This window comes from Paralichthys olivaceus, chromosome 6 (genome assembly GCF_024713975.1).
Source record: "Paralichthys olivaceus isolate ysfri-2021 chromosome 6, ASM2471397v2, whole genome shotgun sequence".
NCBI lineage: Eukaryota > Metazoa > Chordata > Actinopteri > Pleuronectiformes > Paralichthyidae > Paralichthys > Paralichthys olivaceus.
In genome coordinates this window covers 16,579,737-16,597,126 of record NC_091098.1, presented here as the reverse complement: position 1 = coordinate 16,597,126, position 17,390 = coordinate 16,579,737, and the positions used below count along the sequence as shown (strand labels likewise).

Here is a 17,390-nt window from a genome sequence, read left to right as displayed (position 1 = left end):
AAAGATAAGATGGACAGATGGATGAGTTTTATCCATAGTTTGGAAAAATTGGAGTATTCACAGTAAATCTAATGTGGGTATAGACAATGTTGTGTATATATATATATATATATATATATATATATATATATATATATATATATAAATACACTGTTGTGAGTTTCTTCAAATGTTAAACATTCGATGTAAAGCCAAAAATACACATTATTATATTCTTTATATACTGCACCTCTGCTGTGGCAAAGGGAATGATCAGAAACTACAGTTAGATCACAGCTTTTGATTCCAAGATAAAAAACTCCACAAGTTTAAATCATTCTCTAAACAAAATCTTATTGTACAATCAATATAACCTGCCAAGGAAAGAGTTGAATCAAATTGATTAAAGTTGTTAAACTGTTTCTATCAATAGGAGGAGGTGTAGAACTCATTCACTTTGTAAAATAATAAAACTGAGTATATTATATTTAAAACAATATAAGACATAATGAGCCATTTTTTGTTTAAACCACTCCCACTCTAATAGTAATCCTGCTTAGAAGAGGGATGGCCAAACATGTTCAGAGGCTATAAGAGCAGTTATGTTGAGGTGGGGCGTCACACAGGTGAGCGCTCACATTCTCATGCCTCCGATCTCAGCTGCCTGAGGACACTGCTTCACTGCAGACGCCGTTCACCTCAGACGTCAAAGGCACAGCTCTCCCCCACACTGTGCTGATTCATTCATATGACTGTAAGTTAGAGAAACGTGTGTGACAGCTTCTTTCACTTCTCTGTTCATGTTGTGAATTTTGATTCTGGTGTCTCATCACAGTGTTTTCTCTCAACAGATTGTCCTCGAAGCATTTTGACAGAGATGGAGATGGTGAGTCATTTTGTTTTTTGAGTTAGATTTTAGAGTTTTTCAGGTGTGGGTGGTGTATTTATGTTTGTTTTCTTTAGGTCAGCCCATGTATATTGTTTAGAAAAAATTATGGAACAGTGTATTTCAGTAATACATATGATCTTATTAATTCACTCATTGTCTACTCACCACTATGCCAATGGAGTGTTTGAGTCCACAAAACACTTTTGGGGTTTGGGGGGTAAACAGTGTTGTAGCCATATATAAAACAGTTGAAGTTGTGACCGATGCTTCAAATGTAAAAAAACAAAATGAAAATAAAAACATAAAATGCCTCAGTACTCCTCCTGCACCAACACGGCTCCAGAAGAGATATCAGAACATTTAGGCTAAAAATGTGAATGTCTGGGCTTCCAGACACTTGGATGACACCACAGGAGCAGTACTGAGGCATTTTCAGTTTTTTTTTCAGTTGTTTTTTAACCTTTAAAGAAGCGGTCACCACTCACTTCAATTGTATTGGATTTGTCTGCAACTCTGTTTACCCCTGAAACTCCAAACGTGTTTTGTGGACTCACACACTTCACCCACCCCTCCGTCAGCATAGTTGTGAGTAAATGATGAGTGAATTTTCATTTTTCTGTGAATTATCGCTTTAACTGTGACAGATGTGTGTGGCCTGAGGGGAAAAAGTTGTTTGTAAGAATAGCTGCTAAAGGCCACACAACGTTGTTATGTGAATGTTGCATGAGATGCTTAAGGTAAACAGACCCTTGCATAAATTTGCCAGTCAAACTAAAAGACACAGTCACAGTGTTGTTGCCTGGCTCATTTCCAACAATCAAACAATGCACAGTTAGGATCAGGATCAATTTCAGAAACTTCACTGCAGCATGTGAATGTTACGAGTGTGTGTGTGTCGTTTGGCCGAACTATTCTGCAAGGAATACGAATTAATTAATTTTATCAGCATGCCAAAGTGTGTATGATGCATCACTGTGCCGAGCCCAATAAAAACAACAGATGCGTGGCCTAATAATAACAACACCTCAGGCTGTTACTGTGAGATAAATACCAACCATTACACCAAATATCCTGCGCTGCTCATCGCACAACATACAAAATACATCACTGTGTGTGTGATTTCTGATTCGGTTGTTGCTCTGTTTTTGTCAGATGGCCTATGTGACTGAGATCCGACTGAGTGGATGCTGTGGGGCCTGGAGCGGAGTGGCTCCCTCCTCCTACCCTGAGGTGGAGCTGGAGGTCATTGAAGAGTACCTGCAGGAGCATTCACTGGAGGTCCAACCTGCCCACACACCTGCCTCACCTCAGAGTTCCACGGGGCAACAACCGCACACACTCCTCCACCAGAGCGACAGGATCATAGGTTAGCAGTGGTGGTGATGATTCAAGAGATAATGTTGGTCCTTGTGTGTTTCTGTGTCTTTTATCTGACGGCCTTTTCCTCCACAGAGAACAACTGGTTGGGTCAGCATGCTTATGAGTGGCACTGTGGCTCAAACACTCCATACCAGGAGTATGAAGAGCAAACCCCGCCTCCAGCATGGTCTTGTACCCATGACAACCAATGGGTGAGTTCAAGGATCTCAAAGTCTTTGCAAAATAAAATGTAGTGAAGTGAAGATTGTGACACTGGTGAGCTGTAAATGTGTTTTGTATGTGTTCAGGACCACATCGCGTATTCCTACGAGGCACCTGCTTACATTGACTCAGACTCTCAGTCCAGTTGCTCTCAGTACCAGGAATACCAAGATTCTCCATCACCGTCGTCTGACAGGGGGAGCGGGAAGGACAGAGACTCCCTGACTCTTGCACCATTTTCAGGTATAAACACATTTAACACAAAACTCTCAGCAAGGGCTGTCACATATCCTGATATTACCCCTTTAAGTATTCTATTGGTAGTATTTCTGAATTATTGAGGCAAAATTGATTATTATTTCGGTTTACTGAAACTCTGAAAAGTCCATTACTCGAACACCATCAACAAACTCGAGACTTCTGTGTATTCAAACCTTCTCTTTAAAACTGTCGGTGGGAAACAAAATGTTTGTTCCCGAATCTACGAACATCTGTGAATCATGGTAACCTCCTAATTTGAATTTACATCCTCAGCAGGAAAGAGGAAGGAGCGGTTATTCCAGTTCCTGTTCGAGATGCTCCAGACGCCGTCCATGCGCAGCTGCATCTGGTGGGTCCAGTCCTCCTCCGGCACCTTTCAGTTCTCCTCCCAAAACAAGGAACGGCTGGCGCAGCTGTGGGGCCGACGCAAGGGGAACCGCAAGACCATGACCTACCAGAAGATGGCGCGGGCGCTGAGGAACTACTCCCGCACTGGTGAGATTCAGAAGGTGAAGAGGAAGCTCACGTATCAGTTTGACGAGAAGACACTGAGACGCCTGCGAGGAGACTCTAGCAGAGCGTAGGAAGCATGATGGTGGGCCCGGAACGAGAAGAAGCACAGTGGATATTCAGAAAAAAAAAACTGTGTGACCCTGTAATGTCCTTTCTTCTGATTCATGTCTGAACAAATGAATACTGAGTATTTGAAAAGCCAGTTAGAGTCAGTCAGAGCTTTCTATAGATACAGAACCATTTAGGAATAGGTTCATATGAGGACTGGAAATTATGATACTGACACAATGATGCAAATTATGTAAATCTAAAAGGTTGTTATGTCATATCTACTTTATAAGTAGAATTTAAATAAAATACAATAAACATTTGTTTGTGCTTTTCTGAATTGAGGATATTTGGATGAATCATACAAATGTAGGTTCTGTAAACATCATGTTTGGGTTAAAGAAAATATTTTCTGATGATGCAATATATATTGTCAGTCCATTTGTATTTATCTGTCTTTCCATCTAAAGAACAAAGGCATCCTGAGTAGTGCATATCAGCCGAGTAAATACAGATGTGCTTGTAAACTGAAGCACACACACACACACACACACACACACACACACACACACACACACACACACACACACACCACCAAAATTGTATGCAAAGTAAGTATGCACTGAAAAACTGCCACCTGTTAATCAGTAACATCAGAAAAGTCCCCTCACACAAACACTAATTATACTGAACATATATTATATTTTCTTTCCATTTTCAATTCCAGAGTAAATGTTTAACCTTCATGGGTCAATGGAGGGGTCATACAGACGTGCTGAAAACCAAATGACACAGTTACAAATTACTTAACATTAATCACACATGGACTGAGATCCTGACTATGGGTCCTGATATATTTCAAGGCAAGAGTTTTATAATTTTGGTGATTTTAATATATCATATTATAAATATGGTAATATAGGTAATTATGATAAACATGTTCTAATATTATGTATTGCAATAATGAGTGGAAATCAGAAGTGATTTTGTACTTTTCTCGAGTATTTCTATTTAATTCTTCTGATTCTGATGAGACTATTTAATTTTGATTCAGTTAATACAGTACATTTTACTGATAATATATCAATATCGAGTTTTACTTGGAGTCTAGTACTTTTACATCGTGGTATTGCTTATTTTGCTCAGCTACTTTAATCAATAGAACTCAGTAAGTCCTTCACCTCTGGTGCTGCAGAAGTCCTCTCCTCTATAAGTCCACTGAGTCACCACTGATGAGAGTGAGAAAAAGATTTTCTCTCACTGATTGAATACAGATGGTGTCTCCATGGAGTACACGCCTGTTCTGGGTGCATGTTTGCATATAAAAAGCATCTGCTCAATGCTTTTTATAGTCATTTGAAGCCAAGAGCTGAGAACAGAAAAAGACTGCCTGGACAAACTCGGGATTATGTTGGATTTCACTCTGGAATTTGCTGCATCTGTCTACGACCTGAGAGGAAACCTGCTTTATCAAACTTCATAGTTTCTCTGTCTTCCCCGCTCTCCATCCTCAGTGATGGCTGAGTGGAGTTGGGTGGTTTACACAGTAGTTGAAGTACTGATTTCCGTGGCCTGTTGCTTCGGCAACATGTTGGTGGTGTGCTCGGTGTGTGTTGGCCTGCGAGATTCCCTTCGGGAGCCGACCTTCTGCTTCCTGGTGTCCTTGGCGGTGGCTGACTTCCTCGTAGGTGTGGCTGCTGTGCCCCTGGCCATATTATTGGACGGTTGGGTGAGTTTGACCCCTGACCTGTGCCTGCTCCTCAGCTGTGTCGTGCTCGTGCTGACACAGGCCTCTGTGCTGTCATTGCTTGCTATCGCCGTGGACCGATACCTGCGGTTACACATGCCACTCAGGTGAGGTATGAAAAACTGGTTTACAAGTAAAAAAGATTTGTGGGTCACATGCTTACTTAGTGATTGGTTGAAATAATCATCTCTTCCATTATTTATTTTTGTTTAATCCCTTAGATACAAATCCCTGGCCACACAGAGACGCACATGGTTGGCCGTGTCTATGTGCTGGATACTTTCCTGTCTACTGGGGTTCACCCCTCTGTTTGGCTGGAACAACTACAACTCTCCAACGTCTGATTACACCAATGCATCTTCCTCTTCCCTCAACTCACCACCATGCACCTTCCTCTCTGTTGTTTCCCTCCCCTTCATGGTCTACTACAACTTTCTGGGATGTGTAATGGCACCCCTGCTGGTCATGACGCTCCTCTACATTCGAATCTTCTGGAGCCTTCAGGGACGACTGAAGGACAGCTGTCCCCAGGCCCGGGCCTCTCTGCTCAGGGAGAAGAGGCTAGCCTGGTCTCTGGCTCTGGTTCTCATTTTGTTTGCCAGCTGCTGGATTCCTCTGCACTTGATGAACTGTCTGCTGCTGTTTCACGGCCCGCAAGCTGTCACGGAGGGGGCGCTCTATACAGGCAGGTGACAGTCCATCCACTTCCTGCATAGATTTTTTATACACCATTTAATCACAGATCACAATATACTTACCAGATGAAATATCCAATTTCCCAGGTATCCTCTTGTCTCATGCCAACTCAGCCATCAACCCTGTGGTCTACGCCTACCGCATCCCAAAGATCCAGCAGGCCTACAGTCAAATATGGAGAAGAGTTCTCTTGCGGTTCAACTGTTGCCATGGGGACAAGCAAGTTCCTAGGTCAATAACAAGCAGTCTGACCAATCACACAGAGAAGTGTGGTTCGGGAAGGAATACCACACCCTGATAAAGAACTGCGTGGCCGTTCTAAGTAAAGTATGCTTGAGGATGTAACAGGTTTATCACACAAAGTGGGTGAGGAAATGCAGGCAGCTTGTGATTGTTTTGAAAATGAATGGAACACTGCATGTCCCAGTCAGCCATGACATGCATTTGTCTTTCCCTAATCTGCAAACTTTATTCTAGTCAAAGCTATCTCCTGTGACTCCACTAGAGGGTGGTCTACACTAACAAACTCAAGAGCTGTTGTACACAAACCATGAAACCATCACAACACAGTGTATGAAACACAGACAGGTTAAAAGCCTCATTCACTGATATTTGGAAAACAGGTTTGAAGCAAGTATAACTTTATTGAGATGTACATATATTTTAAGAATGCCACATGACATGTTCAATCCATTCAACACTAATCCTTTGCAGCACATATGTACCTGATCCTTTTTATTTCATGTGGACGAATAAACGTGATACCCGGGCCGTGATGAGAGTGTGTTGAATATTGATGAGTGTTCAGTGAACTCCTCGGGGAAGGCAATAGACTGTATAGTTATCACCTGAGCAGGGTGTAATCCCACCCACCAAACTATACAACCTACTACCTCACCCTGAAAGAGCCCAAATCGAGGACACCACACGGTCTCCTGTCAGGGAACATGACACCTAATTTACCTGCTCAAGCAAAAAAACAAAAACAGAAAAACAATGCCTGTCACAATGCATTATTTTATTTGCCGTGAGTGTTTGGACAGGGTAATTGCCCATCTGGAGATGACAGTCGGCGAACAGCTGACTCAGCTGTCTCCTTGGGAAAGACAGTAGATTGTATAGTTATCTCAAAAAGAGGTTACACAACCCCACAACTATTCAATCTACTACCTCAGCCCCAAGGACAGCATCCCTGTTCCCCAGCAGCAAAGATCCTCGAAGGTAAAACTCCTGCAGTGGCACAAAGAGAAAGAGAGGATTATCTCAATTAAGTCGTATTTTCTGTGAAACACATGCAAGATAAAGCAGGGTGGGATTCTTACTCTAGACGTGTATTCTTACGTAACGTATTCGTAATCGTATTCTTTTGGTTTTATCTTTGTGTCTGACTCTTTGTTTTCATTTCAATCGGTTCATGGAAACGATTCAAAAATCACCACTCATGGCGAAAAACTGCTCGTGTTTCGTGACAAGTCTTCAACTGCCAAGAATCGTTTATCACTCCACAACAAAAGAAGACCCTCGCAGATTTTGCATATTGGCACATCCTCACCAATCAACCGAGCCTCCTTTTATTTTCTGTTGCTGCAGAACCGAATGTCTCTAAATTCTAATCTGTCCCATTGAAATGAATCAAGAAAAATAATTTAACGGTAAGCAGACATCGGAAAGTGAGAGCACCAATGTGTGAAAGCCCACCAAACAACTCACTGGCTTCCTTAGACTCTGGCATGTGATCGAAAGAGAGAGAGAGGGAGAGAAAAAACGGCACTGATCGACTCTGTGCCAGGAATTCGTTTCCGTTTTTGCCAAAAACTGAGCTCATTCCAGTGGGCTATCCCTGTGTAGGCTGGCTGCTGCATCTCAGACGGAGGTACGCACACAGATGCCTGCAAATATGGCTTCCACCAGCTGCCTCTGATTGAATACAAGGATGAGATTCTGCCCCCCGCCCCCCCACCAAAACACAAAATGGCGTCTCGCACTTCGGCCATTTTAGGTCTACTAAAAAACACTATACGGTCTACCTGTCAGGTTTTTGTCCTGAGCATGTTGTCTCATGAAGAAAGTGCCGCTCCTCTGTGATGGAGAATCAGTCTTGTGCCAAACACTGAGCCGACAGACCCAGACAACACACTGTATCACGAGCAATGAGTGAGAGTGAACGTTTCTTATCAGACCGCTGGAAAAAACAGTTTAACTTTTCAGCTTTCGTTTCAATCAAAAATCCATCGCTATGGCACCCTCGCTGAACAAGTAGATTGTATTTGTGGTCTTAATATTTCATGATTAAAACTGTTGCTATTCCTCAAAGACTCTATGAGGCAGAGGTCGGGATGGGTTAGCAGGTTAACATGGCAGCGATTAAAGGGTTAACGAGTGCCAGACTAAACGCCAGAGCTGGGCCTCAGATAGACGGAGAAGGTACACTGCTTGCATAAATTAGCATACAGCCACAACCCCTGAGACTTTGGTCCAGACCAGCCCATAGTTAGCATGCAGTAGACCCTGCTAGTCTGATTACAGAAGACCAGACAGACAGAAGGGGGGTGGGGGTGGTGTTGGCGTGACGCCCAACTCTGCCACCATGCCAGTGACAGATCTACGAGCTCTGTTTGGTCGCCAAGAAACACCCCCTTGACTGGAGCTGTGTACGGAGGACGAGGGGTACAGTCTAATAATGATATGACACGGTGCACTCGGGGGGGGGGGGGGGGGATAAAGAACAGGACATCCCAGTGTGGCCTCGAATGAAAGTGAAAAGAAAAAAAACATTTAGAAATTAAATTGTTGGGGGGGAATTCTGTGCTTTTGGGTTAATTACAAGAAAACATTTCCAACCCATTCCCAAAACAACTCCCGACTGTTTTGGAAACACTGAAACCAGACCCAGTCAGTCATGTGAGCTCCACTGGGTGCTGTTGTCTGTGATCGTGGACTTTGTCTGTGGCACATAAAAGGGGCACTCATGGCTCTGCTGGGGCAAATCATTTTCTCTGTCAACAGCTCCAAAATAAATCGACGCAAGCCGTAGTGTGGGGCAGCTGAGAGGATCTTAAAGAAAAGGTAGAAATGTGGCCTATTGAGTTAATCTCGTCTGCGTGATCTGTCTGTGCATCTGTCACAGCACAATTGTGCCTGAATGGTAGTAAGCTAAGTAAGCCAAGAGATGTGGACCTTGTCCTCTCTTGTCCTCTGATAACACTGCTCTGCCATGACCGACCAGGGTATGTATTTCTAAAGACAATTTCCTGCTCGAGTATGTTAATCTTTCTTTGGAAGACAGTTGCACGTGATTCTTTTGGGTTTTCCAAGAACTCTAGTCAGTTACAGCGCTGGGAATTTTATCTTTTCAATGAATTTTGAGCAGATGTTTTACATTTCATTTGTTGTGTCTATAAAGTCAAACCTGATTCTGTTACAGCCACTTTATATAAAAAATTTTTAGAAATTAATGAATTTTCATAAAACTGCCATCACTATAAGAAACATATAATTTTTTTTGTAAATGTGTAGAGGAAAACCTATGATGTGATAACTGTTTCTGGTCTTTTGCAGGATAAGTTAAAAGAAAATCGAATCAAAATGGCTGCCAAACAGAATAATCAGATTGTATGAGACACGTTTAACAAACTTCCGACATCATTCTAAATCTGCTGTACGTTAAAAGCATATACACAATTTAAGTGGTCTCTACTGCAGCATCTTAAGCAAATAAAAATGCATGCCAGTATTGATTTAAAAAATATCATGTAAACAATAGGCTCTGGCTTCCTCTCCTCCACTTTGAAAGGACGCAGGATTCATTGGATTTACTCCTTGCCCAACGCAAAAGACATAAACACACAAATTAATTAGCAAATCCCCAAACACACACACACACTCACACAGCACACTCAGATGCCAACTAAACTCCTCAGGATTGGAGCCGATTTTTTCGCAGGAAGCAGAGACAGGGAAATACCTATTGGATTGCCTGGTCCCCTCGGTCCACGAGACAGGATGAATGCTTGGCACAGACACAACGGAGGGGGCACCAGACGATTGGTACAGGTTCTTGTGTGTTTCTCTCTCTCTCTCAGTCTGTCTCTCTCTCTCTCTCTCCCTGAGCTTTGTGCCAAGAATGGGCAGTGTCTGTGTGCCAGGCAGAATTTCAATGAGGGAGGAAGGAGGTGGTGATGGTGGGCAAAGAGGAGGAGCGGCAGGGGAGCTGGAGTTGGCAGAGGAAGTATGCCACACAATAAATGGCAGGATGAAGAATTCCCACACTTTAAAAAAAACCTTCTATTGCCTAACCCTTGTCGTGTCCAGACTTACCCCAGAGAAAAATAGTGTGCAGGCATCTGGCAAAAACAAGAAATGGGACTGATCGTCAATAGAGCGCTACGGTTATTTTATGGTACCTTCTTTTCACCTTCTCCCCGAGGAATGCATGATTCCTACATTACAGTATGGAGGACAGGAGTGCTGCGCCTTCTCCGTGCCCACTTGGCGTGGTGCCCACTCTGATGTTCTGTATATCCTCATTAACCAGACACAAGCACACAGGGGCTCATGCTCACAAGTACGCTAAATATGCTGCCATATGCATGTACTTACACACAACCCCACACTGGTAGACGCAACACCACGGTTGTTCGGCCTGAGAACATGAAATAAGCTCAGCCCTTCTTATCCTGCTTTACTGAGAGGTAATCAAATGAAAATACTCGCAGTCCTTCGCCATCAACTTCTGTTTTGCAGGATAGAAGGCTGTACACACAAATGTTGGCCTCACAGGCATGAGAGCAAGGTAAACATGCCGGGTAACGTGTCTGATGAAACGATAGTATGACCCAGATAAGGCAGGCGTATAAGGGAGCCATTGTGTTAACTATTACAGTGGCTAACAATCACTTCAGCCTTAGATACACTAACAGAAAAGTGGAGCATAGTTAAATAATCAATATCAAAAATCCAATTTTAGATTTGGACAGAGGCTAGTTTCTCGCCAAATTAAAAATGGATTATTTAATTTACTGTATGTGTATTAGATCATTCAAGAGAATGAGTTATTACTTGATAAAAAGACAACAATTTCTGAACATCAGAGGTGTATTAGTTACAGCCACCAACCACCCAGCTGGCCGGTGACCTGCATGCAGAAATTACATATATCAAAGGTGTCTTTCCTCCTCTTCATCTCCTCTCTCTGTCCCCTCTCCTCTTTCTACATATCTATGCTTGTGCTAATGTGCTGATGAGATGTGTGGTTACCATGGTTTCAAATGTTTCCGATAGCTCAGATGCCTGGCCTGGCATGTTGCTACACGCCCACGTTATATCGTTCACTAATGCCACACGGAGCAGGCCATACACACACTAGCAAGAAAACACACACAGAAAAAGCACAAACAAATGGAAAGGTATGCTGGTTCAAAGAGGCTGTGCGTGCATATTTGTGTGCATGTATACAAAGCGTATGTGTGTGAGAGTGCAGAGATGGTGTATACGAGGACGAGGCAGCTGCAGCTTCCTGCATGAGATGAGAAACTTCCTGTTGCCTCGCTGCAAACGGTGGCCGGTCAGCCAAGATATCAACCAATCAGCTATGTTGAGGCTGAATGCAGGAAGTTAGCCTGACTGCCTCTAGGAGAAAAACTCAGAAACATTATGAGGCAACACGATAAGTTCATCTGAGGATAAGAGAGGGGCGGGGACAGAGCTCTCCCACTCCTGCCTCTCTTTCTGTCTCTGTAACCCTTGTTCTCTCTATTTTTCTCCGGCTTCTTCTTTCTCAACATTTTCCTCTCATCGCTGTCACATGTTTCTATCTTAAAAATAGGTCACTTTGGTTCTGTCTTTATTTTTATGAATTAATTCATCGCTTTAATGCTAAAGCTGAGTGATCTGCAATGGGAGAGGCTGATGCAGACGAATTAGGAGTAGTTTACCCACGAATTGTGAGGGTTATGTTGAAAGGGTCTGCCCATATTCACTGTTTCTTAAACACGTGGCACGAAGACGCCATCTTACCACCAACCCTTGTTTAGATCAAGATACAGTGCTGGCTATGAGCAGTCCACAGATTCCTGATAGCACAAACAATTAGTAGATATTTCATGTAATTTAATCGGTATACACTTTCCTCTCTTATGGTTTGAATGATCGAATGAGTTGTCGGTTAATTTTCGTACAGCACAACATGGATATTTAGTTTTTGCTGGTATCCTGGCCTCACCTATGAGGCTGCGATGAAAATACGCAGTGTAATCTGAATGACCTGGTTTTTTTTTCCTTGCTTGCCGCTGATGGTCAGATAAAGGCTATTTGTTTACGTTTACTTATTTTTTGCTTTTGTTGAGGGCAAGTCAGCCTCGAGATAAAAAATCAACAGCTTTGCCGATAAAACATAGAAGAGTGACGGAGGAACCGCAACACTGAACGGCGATTTTGGCTAAACAATCGGTTTCCTCACAGTGTTGTGTGTGTGGGACCTAACACTGTTCCATTTCTGTGTCCTCCTCAAGTGTAAAGTATCATATCCTACAGAAGCCTGTGCCGCAGTGTGTCAAGAGAAACGCTACAGTCGCCACCTTTCAACAGTGTGTCACACCTCTCGATCAGAAAAGTTAACGTCTAACGCACAGACACACATGTTTCTGTGAGACAACTAAATGAGTTTTCATGGCGTGTAATCGGTGAGTTAAGGGAATGAGCAACAGAGTAAATATTGCCCTTGCATTACCTATAATAGCGACTCTGGATGATAAGAGACCTGCCAGGAGCCTCACTCACTTGTGGGTGCAGCTTTTCAACACTGGTTAGCAGCTAAGCTTACACTCACCTGAAGGTAACAACAGCTCTCTGGCTCGGTCGACACTCTGAGGTCAGAAAGTAACCGAGGAGGCCTGTCCTTCCTCCTGCCCGTCTACAAAGAGACACCTGTTCAGTACAGAAAGCAATGGAAAGACTGTTTACCACCCTGTCCGACCCTGCCGTCCTAGAGCAGAGAGAGAGAGAGAGGAGAGGAAGAAGAGAACAGGCAAAGACATAAAGGGAGGAGCAGAAAGGAGATGGTCAGCAGGGAGTCGAGGAGTCTCTCTGACCCCTTCGAAAAGTTTCTCCTGTTATGTCCATCGAGCCAAAATGGCGGCGAGCGGAGTGCGGCGTGGCACCCAACGACGGTAGACACGTTTACAGGAGGAAAACCATGATGAAGGACAGAGAAAAGGGCGAGAGGGACTGGAGGAGAAAGATTACAGGGCAGTGAAAAAGACGGGAAGAGGTGTCGCAGGATAAAAAAAGAAAAATACCTGGAGCCTGTATGTGAGCGGCGGGCTGGGCCGGAGGACTGGAGGAGAAGAGGGCCGTGATGGCGGGAAGAAGGGAAAAGAGAGGAGCATAGCACACCCTCTGAGAGCTACACCCCCTTCCCACAATCCCCTCCTACTGGCGTGAGTGCGTCTGTCCGTACACAGGGTGACAGAGGGACGTCTGCTCACACACACGCGCACACACACACAGAAAACACACACAAGCCACAGTGTCAAACACGCTGTGGACAAGAAAAAGAGATCAGCTCTAAGACAGACTCACAATAGACTCACAGTAACACACACACACACACACATACAGTTGCATACGATCACAACGGAGACAAACAGACAAACGCACACACTCAGGACAGTTCAAAACACACACAGAATCAGTTCGCCAGCCTTTGTATCGCCCTCTGCTCTGCCCTGTGCTGTGTTTGCCTCGGTCCGCCTGCCCACTTTGGCACTGCTGCCAAGAGGGAAGGAGAGAAAAAGGAGGGGAGGAGGGAGGTGTAGAGACACAGAAAGAGGAAGGGAGGGACATGGTGTAGAGAGAGAGGGGGAACAGAAAGAGGAGGAGTCAGAGAAAAAGAGTTAAGAAAGACAGTAAGAGACAGAAAGACAAGAAAAAGAAAGAGAAGAGGCATAAACTGTCCCAGGCAGAAACGGGACACTGAACCGTGGGACAGCAACTGGGTGCACTCTGAGAATCTCTGTCTTAATCATCCAACATCCAAAATACACGTCTCGCCTTGTACTCAACATACTATCCTGCAGCAACAGACAGATGGCGAGAGAGACGAGCAGATCCTGACACTTCTGCCATTTTGTTCCATCCCACCATTTTTTTTCTACAATCGATGCATCAAGAAAATCCAAACTAGCTTTGAGATCCTAACTCCAAACTGTTGTCAAGTTCTCTCGACCCGAAAGAGGAATACGGGGAGACTTACTGTCTTTTTCGACATCTTTATTCAGCCTGCTCTTTCTCCATCCTTCCCTCAATTCGTCCACTCCCTCCATCGGGGATAATATCAGCCCTCCTCGATGGGAGGGGTTTGCGAGAGTTCAGCTAAATGAATCAATGAGTGAGGAGGGTGGATATATCAGAGAATGTCACTTTTTTTTCCATCCCTTGGCATCTTTCCCAGGTCTCCCTCTGATTTCTCACACCAGCAAGAGTCGAACACCAGCGCTGATTTTGGATCAGCGAGCTGTCGCCTCTAGATGACCTCAAACATTAGGAGAGAAAACATAAATCCATCTGTTCATAAATGGCCAACGTTCTCTATAGCCTGCTTGCGGACCAATCAATGGCTTTTGAGCGGGTATCCCAAGCTGAGCCAACCAACCAGAGCTCATGTCTGACCTGACGTCATATTTGAAAATGTTGAGACACATTTTAAAAAACAGGGATAAGTTTAACCATTAAAATGAGAACAAGTCTCCAAATTAAATCACTCAATTGAAGGTAGATAAACAAACCTTTGTCTGCAAATCAACCAGTTAATTCTCTGTTGCAGCTGCTGTAATACCTGAGTTTCGATCAAGAGTTTCTAGTCCTCAAACTCAACAAGCACACACACAGGCACACACACACACTCTGGCAGGGTGCTCCCAGTCCTCAAACACTCACCACGGAGACAAAACAGACCACAATAGTCCAGCTTCTCTGCTTAAACTCCACATGAGCCTTTTCTCGAAGATCGGACAATGGACACACACACATTCATACTGTACGCAGACGCACACACAGACACACATGTGGTGCAAACGATCCGGTTCTTCCATGGAGGCTCAGATTCAGCCAGCAGGTTGGACAGCCCCTCAACCTGACGTCACGTCTCCTTTGTTGTTTATGAATTTATTTCTCTCCTCAGCTGAACTCTCTGAACCCACAGTCCTCCCCACCCTCTCCTCCCCTCCCGCCCTGTCCTCCAGCCCCACACTTACCCCCTGCCAACTAAGGCGGGCAAATACAGTATGGCTTTAACAAGGAATAAGAAAAGAAAGAGAGATAGACAGGCAGACACAGAGGGGGAGAGAGACAGGGAGAGGGAGAGAAAAGAGCTCAGATGGCTATCTCACTTTTTCTTTTGGCTCCTTTTCTTCTTCGATCGTTGCCTGTGTCTCTTCCTGCTTGGCTTGTAAAAGTTTCAGCTGCATGGCGGGGCCAGCCTCTTTTGGCAGCCGTCCAACTCTTGACTCTCCTGTCCCCTTGCACGAGAGAGAGAAGGAGGGGAGGACAAATATAGTCACAGTCAGACTGTTCTGTACAGTTGCAGAGGCAGACGTACTCTGAATGCATGGAAACTATTTTCATTTCCCACAAAGGACGAGTCTGTGACAGTGGGTTTGTTTCATTCCTGCACCATTTTTTAGTGGAGCAGCGGATGATAATGTGTAAAATACAAGCTAATCATTGGCCAGGACGTCATGCAGAGTTTCAAAAGGCTGTGCCACACTTGTGTTGTTTGCGCGTCTGTATCTAAGTGTGACAGCTGAATCTGATAATTCCTGTGCTTTATTGCTCATACCCAGTCCAAACAGGGACATACTGATTTTGTCATTTCTCCTGGTCTCGATAAGAAGAGCAGCTCGGCTGATTGTAGACACAGATAAACAAATGGACACACAAACATTTAAAATGCAAATATACTGTTGAACTTTTAGATTTTTGGACCCACAGCTACAGACAAATGGTAATCATAACTATTCTCTGTAAATTTGACTAATAACAGGATTGATTATACCACTAACTTTAGATGGATAAATAAGTGGCTGGGCCTCATGACACAGGGACTTACACAGAAAGTATCTGCATTTTTCTGAAGCATTAATACATTATGTGATGAAGTAAACACAGTCTTATATATCTGCAGTCCACTGTGGTGTATAGCCTAAAATATTGTAAACGCATTGCTCAGGTATTGTGCTGGAGCAACCACAAAAAATCAGATTTATACAGAAACTCCTCCCGATCCCTCTCCATAAAATTAATATTAAGAACATACTTCCATAAAATACAAAATAAATCATAACAAATCAAAATAATAACCAGATACAACCTGATAATATCTTCTACAAGTGATATGTGCCAAATAGCTAATGGTACTAGCTAATCCTATTTAAATCATTTTAGGAGATATGCTCACAAACTTAGAAAAATAAATTGTTTTTGACAGACTTAAAATTTAAAACTCAAACGTGAACCAGGATTAAGCAACTCCATAACCAGATATAACCTGATAATATCTTCTACAGATCTTTACCAGATATTCTTACCAACTAAGAAATACATTTTTGATAGACTTAAAATGTGAAACTCAAATGTAAACTAACATTAAGCAAGATCTGGATGCTTCTTAAGTAGCTTATAGTACGCTAGCTCTTCCAGTTTGAAGAATTTACAAGGTTTGTTTAGAAACTTGAAAATAAAAAGTTTATTAAAAGACCTCTGAAAATGTAAAAGTCTCCAGTAAAACAATAATAACGCGATAATATTCTTGACCAGTGATGTGGATGATACTTAGTAGCCTAGCTAATGACACCTGCTTGTTCAGTTAGAAGAACTTTAGAAGGATGTTTCCCATCTTGGAAAAACGTCTTCGACAAACCTTTCAAAATGTAAAACTCTGTCAATTCCCAAATAAGCTAATAGCAGGCCTGTTAGCTCAATGCTACTAGCTGGTCTGGTTTGTTGAATTTTTACTAGATCTGTTTACTTAACTTGGAAATAAAAAGGTTTCTTGAAACACCTTTGAAAATGGAAATGTCTGAGATTAAACAAAATTAGGAAAATAAACATTTCCTATCTTTGCATTAGCAGTAAAGTGTGTACTCACCTGGCCAGGACATGAAATGCAGCCCTGAAGGAAATCTTCAGTGTGTAGAAATATCTGTATCATAAATGAATTTGGCCTGTGTCAGTAGTAAGAGTAGGTTTTATCACTCTGTGTTTAACAGGTGGATTTACACAGTGCTTGTGTTGCTTGAAGGGGCTGATGGACAAGAGCAGGGTGGCTGTTTCTGTGCCTGTCTAAAAATCTGAGGCCTGAAAGGTTTTTAAACTAGGACCAGTCAATCAGTCTGTTCTGGCTTCTCGTAGACCTACATGTTTTGGAACGTGAATGCACCATTTATAGGGTTGTAGCCTGATGAGTTGTTTGTTAGCATTTCATAATAATGTATAATAATTTATCCGTTCTATTGGAATACATTTTTTAAATGCCAGGTTGTAGGAAGTGTAAGATTTCAAGATAGATATATGAATTATAATGTTCCTGGGTTTCTCAACGTCCCTAGGTGATTAGCAACTGTTAGTCATTCAACAATCACAAATTGTAACATGACATTATTTCATTTATTTCTAAATCAT

At 43.0% G+C, this 17,390-nt stretch overlaps 2 protein-coding genes and 1 long non-coding RNA gene across 9 annotated transcripts; 2 read left to right on the top strand and 1 right to left on the bottom strand.

The window, feature by feature from the left end:
• Positions 1–573: 573 nt before the first annotated feature.
• Positions 574–3,593, top strand: LOC109635109 (transcription factor Spi-B). Of its 2 annotated transcripts, none has more exons than XM_069527179.1 (6): positions 574–733; positions 831–865; positions 2,021–2,234; positions 2,321–2,439; positions 2,536–2,692; positions 2,987–3,593. In XM_069527179.1, exons 2-6 carry the CDS (start codon positions 857–859, stop codon positions 3,292–3,294), a joined length of 807 nt encoding a protein of 268 aa, XP_069383280.1. In that variant the 5' UTR covers positions 574–733; positions 831–856; the 3' UTR covers positions 3,295–3,593. The 2 variants fall into 2 exon arrangements, with proteins under 2 accessions (XP_069383280.1, XP_019951598.2); XM_020096039.2 differs by having other exon boundaries at positions 2,984–3,593.
• Positions 3,594–3,689: 96 nt separating this feature from the next.
• Positions 3,690–6,192, top strand: LOC109635100 (adenosine receptor A3). The gene is made up of 3 exons (XM_020096029.2): positions 3,690–5,125; positions 5,240–5,703; positions 5,801–6,192. The coding sequence occupies exons 1-3, from the start codon at positions 4,788–4,790 to the stop codon at positions 6,010–6,012; spliced, it is 1,014 nt and encodes a 337-aa protein (XP_019951588.2). The 5' UTR covers positions 3,690–4,787; the 3' UTR covers positions 6,013–6,192.
• A 519-nt stretch (positions 6,193–6,711) lies between these two features.
• Positions 6,712–17,053, bottom strand: LOC138410553 (uncharacterized). 6 transcript variants are annotated; one of them, XR_011243263.1, is made up of 5 exons: positions 16,858–17,053; positions 15,101–15,229; positions 13,010–13,190; positions 12,541–12,638; positions 6,712–6,944 (listed from the first exon to the last, which is right to left on the bottom strand). It is a non-coding gene; the product is annotated as an uncharacterized lncRNA (long non-coding RNA). The 6 variants fall into 6 exon arrangements; XR_011243261.1 differs by lacking the exons at positions 15,101–15,229; positions 16,858–17,053 and adding an exon at positions 14,649–14,868; XR_011243264.1 differs by lacking the exons at positions 15,101–15,229; positions 16,858–17,053 and adding an exon at positions 13,966–14,411.
• Positions 17,054–17,390: the final 337 nt, after the last annotated feature.